The sequence below is a fragment of the Haliotis rubra genome, unplaced genomic scaffold (assembly GCF_003918875.1).
Source record: "Haliotis rubra isolate DU_JTF1 unplaced genomic scaffold, ASM391887v1 Scf225, whole genome shotgun sequence".
Classification (NCBI taxonomy): Eukaryota; Metazoa; Mollusca; class Gastropoda; order Lepetellida; family Haliotidae; genus Haliotis; species Haliotis rubra.
In genome coordinates, this window is record NW_025766281.1 from 170,844 (window position 1) to 180,590 (window position 9,747).

The following is a 9,747-nucleotide window of genomic DNA, read 5'->3' on the forward strand; positions in this document are numbered from 1 at the left end:
GTCACAAATACTTTGAGTATAATTGTTTTCGATAATTCCGTGAACAAAGGGGGCGGTTGGGTAGCCTAATGGTTAAAGCGTTGGCTCGTCACGCCGAACACCCGGGTTCGAATCCCCACCTGGGCACAATGTGTGAAGCCCATTTCTGGTGTCCCCCGCCGTGATGTTGCTGGAATATTGCTAAAAGCGGCGTAAAACCAAACTCAGTCAGTCAGTCCGTGAACAAAGCATCACGAACATGTAATGTCCGTATTTACAGAAATTCTCTCCAAGTGATCTGATTTACGATGACTTATAGTCCATGGGCTGATATAGGTGACCCACCCCCCACCCACCCCCCGGGGGAATTTTGAAGACTATATTTTTTTTTAAAGCTTATCATATGCACATTAGTCCTTTGCTTTTTTTGTCTGTCTTTAAATCCTTTGAACTTTCTGCTCAACAAAGAGGAGGGTTACCATCCCGGACCTCCTCAGCACAGATCCCCAACACCTCTTACTCATCTCCTTTACATGGATGACATCGAGCTCCTTGCCAAAGGAGATTCCAATTTGAAAGAGCAGGTTCTCCTTGTCGAGTCCTTTTCTAATGATATTGGCATGACATTTGGACTCGACAAATGTAATACTCTTCATTTGAAACGTGGCAAGGTTACTAATGATGGATCGGTCAAGTTACAAGGGGGAGAAGTTATTGAGCATCTTGTGGAAGATCAGGCCTACACCTATCTTGGAATGCAAGTTCGAGACAAGCTCCAGAATGCTCAGATGCAAGACAAACTTCGGGCCGAGTACAAATCTGTTTAAAGAAAATCTGGAGCTCAGAGCTAAATGTTCGAAACAAGGTCAAAGCCACCAATACTTTTGCTGTGCCAGTCCTTTCCTATTCCTTAGGAGTAGTTGATTGGACAAAACAAGACATCCAGAAGTTAAAACCCAAAGGAGGACAGACTACGACAAGCTATGATGGTGTAGAGATGAGACTCCTTTCACCTTGCAGAGACTCCTACACATGCACATACAGTGTGCAAATCACCAGGCCTTGATCTGGGTCAATGCTGACAAGAATCACCCCAATGGGTGGCTGAAAGAGGAAGTAAATGATCTGAAATGTCAATGGACCTTAGACAACATCCTTCCACAAGAGTTGACTGACATAATATCCAGCAAGAACTTAGATTTAAGTAGAATTGAGGATTCAGACAAAGTTGAGATTGAGTCTTCTGGACACAATCTATGATGATTCGGCATAAAGTTACATAAATATAAGTAATGGTAACTCAATGTTATAGAAAGCCAAAGTGAGATTAAACCACCATGCTTTAAGTATAGCTGTAACCTATATCAGCCCATGGACTAATAGTATTAAGCATAGCGGGGTGATGCCCCCTTATCTTTATAAGCGTATGACCTTTTTGTAGCCATTTGACGTCATAGGGGAAAATCCATTTTCATCACATATTGCGAGTAATTTTTAAGATTGAGTGTATAACGTTAAACATAGGTACACAAACTAATTTAATACATACCTATGTTGTTCAGGTATCAGGCATAATTTTGTTCGCTCACACTAGTAGCACAGTACTTTTATCGGTGCACGATAAAAAGCAGAGAAAGCATATGCTTTTCTCAAAGATTAAGCCATGCATGTCTAAGTACCAACTCTAGCACAGTGAAACTGCGAATGGCTCATTAGATCAGTTATGGTTCCTTAGACGATACAATCCTACTTGGATAACTGTGGCAATTCTAGAGCTAATACATGCACAAAAGCTTCGTCACTACCTCTTCGTGTCGAGATTTAGCAGTGTCTTCTTTTCAAACTGAGTTTATACCATGAGATAGGACATTTAATACTCTACATTTCTGTGTAATTTCATAGCTGTAGGTAGATCCAGTGCTGCGCAAACGAAATTCTGGCGCAATCTTCACTTTGCCAGGAAGTTTAATGACGCTAATGATACCCCCATGGCCTTCATTAAGTTAATGACGCGCTAATGACAACACGACGTCATTAAAACCTTAGTACAACAGAATTTAATGACACATTAGTTAATGAACGTTTAATGGCACGTTAATGCTTCATTAAAGTTTGGTACAACCGGGTCCAGCTAAAGGGCTCGTTCTTCAAGAAGTATTTAGGTTTAGGAAAATTTGTGTGCAAAAGCTGTGTTAGGTGAGTTGGGCAGATATCAAATGGCTGTTAATTATGTTAGTCGTTGTATCAGGTACTGGTGTAGACTCGTGAGAATGAGTAGCCATAGGTATCCTCGAGCTTGTTATGAAATGCTTAAAGTCCTTGACGAAAATGGAAATGTTAACTGAGTTTCTCATGTTCGTTCACTATTGTTTAAATTTGGATTTTCTTTTGTGTGGATTACACAAGACTTTGGCGACGTAGATAGAGAATACTACACGAGGTCTCATTACATACGAATTATACGAAACGAGTGTCCTTCCTATGGTATCTGACCAAGCGAAAGCGAGGTCAGATACCATAGGAAGGTCACGAGTTTCGTATAATTCGTATGTAATGAGACCGAGTGTGGTATTTTATTTATTACCCACGTCTTAAATGCATTAAACTGACAAAATAGCGTATTTTTTGTTTCGAACCGAAACCGGTTTCATAAAGAGGTTGCGGAAGAGTTTGTACTGTAGTACAATATTTGCATGACGTCACACTGTAATGACGTCACTGCCTTGGTAACCGACGTCACGATGCACGTCAGTTATCATCGCCTCGTACAGCCTCCTACAGTAAACTACTCCGTAGCACCCCGTTTCTTGGTTTGCAGTTGCTTCTTTCGGCTAACATCACTGGTGGAAACATTGCGTTTATGTTTTTCGACAGATATAATGTCTCAGTTCGACTCACAATTAAACAGCGACACGGCAACGTTCGCAATGTTTACATTCCCACAATGCATTTAAGTTGTAGAATGAATGAATTCACGTGTTTGTTAAGAATGAAAAAATAGTTACGTCAGAATGTGACCTAATTGAGAGGTCATCGGTTATCCAATCAAATCGTTGGAATCTCAGGTCAAGTCGTTACGACACAGGTCAACGCGATACGACACTCGTGTGACGTACGAGATTAGTATGCAACTACCCATACGTTGACCACGTGGGTAATAAATGTATTTATGACAACGTTTAAGCAACGCTGCAAGGGTATCTGTTTCCAAACTTGGAGCAGTGATACAAGTCAGTTTTGGAAACAGAAGTGTATATAACTGCGTTGTACGCTAATAGAGACTTGAGGCGTATTTTATGTAAATTTTGTTGCATATCGCTCAAATTGGGTGTCCAACAGTTGCGTATCAATATAGACAATATCGATAATACTATATAGCAATATATGTATCAAGTGTCATTTAGATATCGTAGAAGACGAATACCACTTTCTATTAGTATGTCCTTATTACCATACAAGTCGGATGCAGTTTATACCTGGATATTATCATATACATACATCTGTCTTTAAGTTTAAGCAGTTGTTATGCACCAAAAATGTGAATGTTATTAAAAGTCTAGCAAACTATCTGAAGATAAATCTACCTGTTTGACTGCTATATATTGATGTACTATATTTATGTACATGTATTGGATGCGCACAAACTTTGTACTCTGGGCCATGAGGCCATTATGCGAACTCTACTCTGGGCCATGAGGCCATTATGCTCTCTCTCTCTCTCTCTCTCTCTCTCTCTCTCTCTCTCTCTCTCTCTCTCTCTCTCAAAATATCTCTTTCTCTCTCTCAAAATCTCTCTCTCTCTCAAAATCTCTCTCTCAAAATCTCTCAAAATCTATCTCTCTCAAAATCTCCCTCAAAATCTCCCTCAAAATCTCTCCCAAAATCTCTCCCAAAAGACTTTCCTTTGCCCGGAGGCATATTTTCATAAGACGCTAACCCACTGATACACCGGTTGATATTTAGGCCATCTTTTATCAGGTCAGTGTTATCTGCTGTGTCATGCTGTAATTCTGCTGGTGAGTACACACGCTGTCACGATAGCGGCAGGTTCATTGTCGCGTCGTGCGTAGACAGTCGACTGTCCATTGACATTTGACAAAGGACAAACGCAGAAACTGAATACTAAGGGCTTTCTGAACTAAGGGCTTTCTGAGCCAAGATGAAAAGTGAGAACTGTGTCAATTTCGTACAGAGGGTTACGAAGGACGTGATCTAGACTGTCAGTTGTCCGACTTCTATTTAGTGGAAGTCGTGGTGGTTGAGTGGGTTAGACCGTCGACTTTGTGTGCTGGCGATTAGCCAGATGACTCTAAGAGTGTGGGTTCGAATCCCGGATGGGGCTCAACCCTAAATGTACTGGAATCTGTACTTTTTACTGAGAAATAGACATGAAAGGTGTCAATGAAAGGGAATTCTCACAACTTAACTTACTTCCCGTGGAGAATGGGATGACCGCTTCGATTGTCTATGGAGTCATTCGTGTCTTGTCAGTCTCTTAACGTAAGGGTGTCATGCAGATATCGTCAAATTTAATTGTTAATTGTTTTATCAGGGTTTAATGACTTATCAAGGTAGATATAAATTACGTCAGCATTAAATATTGGGTTACTCTGTTACAGTGTTTGCTATCGTGCGTGTGTGATGTGATGTGATGTGTGCGTGCGTGCGTGCGTGCGTGCGTGCGTGCGTGCATGCACGCGTGTGTGTTATATAGCACAGATTTTTCTCTCCCCATGTGACTGGTGGCGTCAGTTTTCGTGGATGGTTTGGGTGCGAGCTTGTAGTCGCCACTAACCCGTGAAGATCTGGGTTAGAATTGGCCTTCAGTAACCCATGCTTGTCGTAAGAGGCGGGTGGTCGGGCTCGCTGACTTGACTGACACGTGCATGTTTCAGTTGAGTATGACCACAGTGAAGATCCCGGATGGAAATGGAAACACCCTCACACTGCTGGAAGTGGATGGCCACTATTACCCAAACTCATCTGCTAACGTCATCAGGGGGTATACGTGACGTCATGATACGAGATGATGACGTTCTGATATGCGCATACCCTAAATGTGGTAAGTATGACAGAATGGAAACATTATCACTTTAAATCACTCTAATTTGATTGTCTAAGATTTTGTAATGCTAGGCAGAAACTACGTTTTGTGTGTATGTACTTCACCAAGTAGAGTGAGTGAGTTGGCTTTTACTCCGCCTTTAGCAATATTCCAGCAATATCACGGCGGGGGGACACTAGATATGGGCTTCACACATTGTACCCATGTGGGGAATCGAACCCGGTTGTTCAGCGTGACGAGCGAACGCTTTAACCACTAGGCTGCCCCACCGCCCCTCAAAAGTAGAGACTGCCAGCGTATTTCCTGGACATGTCTATACTATCCTCGTGCTTGGGCTTTTCGGACACGTGGGAGAACACCCGTTGTTGTATCAATTATCGCATGAATTAATTGTAAAACATGTTAATAATTTATACAAAATAACTCTATTTAAAACACAAGTCATCATTCAAGACTTCACAATGTCGATGTGAAGCAACAACTCTTGTTACAGCACGAGTGAGCACTGCCGTCAGAAAATATGACATCCGAAAACCTATGATCATACTTGAACTGACTAATAAGAACTGACCGTCAAAAGAAACTTAAACATGGTTTTAAATCAATCTAGCTTAATCTGTAAAAGATGCATGGTATTAAGTTAATTGCAAAGATCAAAGTTTCAAAGAAATAAACATCAATAATGACGGTCATACGGCAACCAATATTGGCATGATATTTCCCCGATATTAGCAAGGAAGTTTCTTTTGTCCTTCAGTTTATCCCGAGTTTTGCTGTCATTAACAGGCACTCACTGGTTGTGGGAAATAATCCGCTTGCTGTTGGAGGGGAATACTGACGGCAAAATACGGGAGAAGGATGAGCTACATTTAGAGTTTGTAGCCAATGACGTCATGAAGAAATTTCCATCTCCGCGAATTTTGAACACTCACGTCCAGTTCCATCAGTTGCCACAGGCAGTGCTCGACAAGAAATGCAAAATCATCTTCCTTGCCAGGAACCCTAAAGATGTGGCAGTGTCGTTCTACCATCATCATAAGAATCTGCCCATGTACTATCATTATTATGGAACTTGGGAGAATTATCTCCCCTTGTTTCTGGAAGGCAAAGGTAACTAACGGTCATGTTGTTTATTTTGTGAGCTGGCTGAAGCTCGTTGACATTTTACATATTTTAAGCGGACAAGGTGTAAATATTGTCTATTGATGCTAAATTGTAGCCATGAGAGTGCTACAAAACGGTCGTACTGTGAGTCGCATTATATAGTCTTTGTAGGCTTGGCAGTTAAGATTCCACATTCGTGTTGAGTGAGTGAGTGAGTTTAGTTTTACGCCGCACTAAGCAATATTTCAGCTATATGGCGGCGGTCTGTAAATAATCGAGTCTGGAGCAGACAGTCCAGTGATCAAAGGCATGAGCACCGATCTACTCAGTTGGGAACCGATGACATGTGTCAACCAAGCCAGCGAGCCTGACCACCCGATCCCGTTAGTCGCCTCCTACGACAAGCATGGGTTACTGAAGATCAAATCTAACCCGGATCTTCAAGGGTCTGTTAACATAAGATAATCAACTGAATGAGGTATTGGTCATTGGTTCGAATCCAAATCATCACCGTTAAAATAACCATAGGCTTTCCATCTTAAATGTCACAGAGGCATCCAGCCTCTATCTGGAGAGCGTATTGTCGGTGGTTCGATCTTTACGCAGTGTCATACCACAGATGTTACTTGATGTTACCGTGCCTGGCGCTCGGTCTTTATAGGGGATAAAACAGGGACTTGCCGGCCTGGACTCCGTATATTACTATGATATAGTAACTGAACACGCTGGCTTTGCCTGTCGTTTCTATATAGCTGAAAATATAGCTGATTGCGTGCATTCCCGCCTTCTAAAACATTGTCCTTCACCTTGCAGTTGACTTTGGCTCTTGGTTCGCGTACATGAAGAACTGGGAGAAAGAGATGAAGAACCATCCAGAGTTGCCGTTCTTGACTGTCATGTTCGAGGATTTAAAAGAGGTATTATAGTCCGTTTGGCTCAAAATCGGACCGAAGAATTGCAATCTAACTCGAAAACTACTAAACATATAGTACTGAATGAAACACTGATCATAATCAAAACATCAGACCAACTCTGTGATTTTTGTGCAGAATTTATGTCCTAAAAATAAAAAAGTTGTTTAACAAACTATCATTAAAATAATGTTGACACAGTTCACTATTTGTTACGAGGGAGAGGTACAAAGAGAGGAACAGCCAGGTGTGCGAGAAAGGCTGGAGATGGCACATCACAGGTATATATTCACTTCTACCTTAATAACAATGTAAGGATCTACATCGAAACGTCGCTCTACGCAATGAATAAGAAGTTGTCATCTATAAAGTTGTATGTTTCATTTTTGACTCACCAACTTCCATAATGCCGATCACACAATTAACATCACAGGTTAATGAATCAATGATTTTGTCTGCACTTGTGCTGGCTGTTCCTCTCTTTGCAGTCCTCCCTCGTTACAAATAGTGAACTTTGCCACATTTTTATGATGGTTTGTTAAACAACATTTTTTATTTTTAGGACATAAATTCTGCATAAAGTTAGATTGCAATTCATCGGTCCGATTTTGAGCCAAACGGACTATAATGATCTTCCTTGTCACTTCGTCTTCGATCAGACTAGATTCTAAGTGGTTCAGTTCATTTGTGTCCAATGATCATGTTTTCGTATGAGTGAGACATCGCATACTTGTATTTCTTATAAAAGACCAGAAGCCCCTGTACTATTGTGACTAAATCTTAGAGAAGTGCTGATAAACCCATATCAATTAGTTGTGGTACAAGGCCTTCGCGAATAGGTGGACATACCCTGCCCCACTGTTACCCCCTGTCTCAAGGTGCAAGGTGCAAGGTGAACTGTTCACCTGTAGAAACACGGCAACATTTGGTAGAAGTCAAAACAGGGAGTTGCTTTAGACATCATTCCTGTCCTAATATGCGTTGATATGAAATTTAATCATCATCTGTCACAAACATGTGTGAGGGCAATTCAACTTCTCTCATTAGAACGGGTGGGTCAATATAGTACAAGTGAAAATAGGATTTTCATTGGACATTGTCAGAACCATTAACCTTGTACACTTGCAGCACTCCTTGTCTGGAATCAGGAAGATGGCGGACTTTCTTGGGGTAAAAAGATCAGAGGAGTTTTATCAGACAGTGTCAGAAAGGACAAGCTTCAGTCAAATGCAGACAACCAAGGGGAGACTACTCAAGGAACATGGAGGTACATCAATAGTGTACAGGAAAGGTGAGTTGACATATCATAATCGACTCTCAAAACCATTTAATATTTTAAGCTGCACTAAGCCTTACGGTGACGGTCTATAAATACCACGTATGACCCAGACAATCCAGGATTGAAATGACGAGCATTGATGTGCGCAAATGAGATACAACGACCTTTTAAGAGCCGGGTCACCAAGCCTGACCACCATTCCATTTAGTAGCAGAGGTTTCATTTACTTTTTTTGTAATCTTCCCTTTTTTGTATTTCTTTGGTCAAAATATGTGTGCTTCTAAACATTAACAAACAGTTTCCTCAAACCAAAGAGTCATAGCTTGCTATGAACCTACATTCTTATCTAGAATCCCCTGCGGTTACCTTTGACCGGATGCTTGTGCTGATAAACTAACGATGATCTTAGAAAATACAAGAAGTTCCTACGCATGTTGTATGTTCGTAAAATATGCTGTGAAAACAAAACACTATGAGTTCCATTTAAAGAAATCATTGTATGTTTGGAATCAAAAATACGACTCAAAAAATACTGTCTCATAACAAAATACAGTTGAACTGGACATTAAGGGTGAATGAACTGGCGAGTTTTGTGGTACGTCGCCTCTTAGCAATGCTTCAGTGATATCAAGACAGTGGACAGTTTGAAGATACTGCTTACATCTTTTATTTCTGTGGAATAGGAACCGTGTCTTCACAGATGACGTGGTTACGTTTTTAAACCACGAGATTAGGTCCCTCTGCCCCCTGCACGCCTGTGGATGAAGTCCTGGTTCTGTTCAGTCCTGTGACATGTGTTCCTGTTTCTACCCTTTCCAGACTGGGGGGCGTATGGGTAGCCTAGTGGTTAAAGCCGCTCTACAATCACCGGCTATCAAGGTAACACTCACCCCGCCATTGGTACAATGTGAAGTCCATTTCTGGTGTCCCCCGCCATGATATTTCTGGAATATTGTTAAAAGCGGCGTGAAGGGAGCGCAACTCACTCACTACTTTCGTACTTGTATTGTTATACCTGTTCTGTATCATTTATACAGGGGAAGCGGGCGACTGGAAGAATCACTTCACAGTGGGACAGAGTGAGGTGTTTGACCAGCTGTACAGGAACAGATGGACGGATGCAGCTTCAGATTCAGATATTCAATAAATGACTCCGCCTCTTTAGTCGCTTCTAGTCGATTTGTGTTCATTGAAAACTAATGAAGAATGATTTTTATGATAATATAATTCAATCTATACTCGATCTACTGATAGTCAGTACACTGTTGATAAAGGTAAAATATCCTCGGCAAGTCTCGATATTTGTAACTTTATCAACCGTGCTTCGATATAATTGATATCAGTAGACACTTGAAGTGAGATTCTCTATTTGTTGGCCCGTAGAAGATCCGAGCCAGAAGGGTGCTCTT

General features: G+C 41.3%; 1 protein-coding gene across 1 annotated transcript; it reads left to right on the forward strand.

The window, feature by feature from the left end:
- The first annotated feature begins 3,948 nt into the window (after nt 1-3,948).
- LOC124277629 (sulfotransferase 1B1-like) lies at nt 3,949-9,500 on the forward strand. Its single transcript, XM_046713351.1, has 6 exons — nt 3,949-3,995; nt 4,875-5,041; nt 5,831-6,154; nt 6,962-7,065; nt 8,188-8,350; nt 9,376-9,500. The coding sequence occupies exons 2-6, from the start codon at nt 4,903-4,905 to the stop codon at nt 9,483-9,485; spliced, it is 840 nt and encodes a 279-aa protein (XP_046569307.1). The 5' UTR covers nt 3,949-3,995; nt 4,875-4,902; the 3' UTR covers nt 9,486-9,500.
- The last annotated feature ends 247 nt before the right edge of the window (nt 9,501-9,747 follow it).

What these genes read in the sequence shown, in the direction of transcription:
- LOC124277629 (XM_046713351.1), top strand. Translation starts at nt 4,903, where the DNA reads ATGGAAATGGAAACACCCTCACACTGCTGGAAGTGGATGGCCACTATT. An exon ending in ATGCGCATACCCTAAATGTG is followed by an intron (nt 5,042 to 5,830) that starts GTAAGTATGACA and finishes TGTCATTAACAG; the next exon opens with GCACTCACTGGTTGTGGGAA. An exon ending in TGTTCGAGGATTTAAAAGAG is followed by an intron (nt 7,066 to 8,187) that starts GTATTATAGTCC and finishes GTACACTTGCAG; the next exon opens with CACTCCTTGTCTGGAATCAG.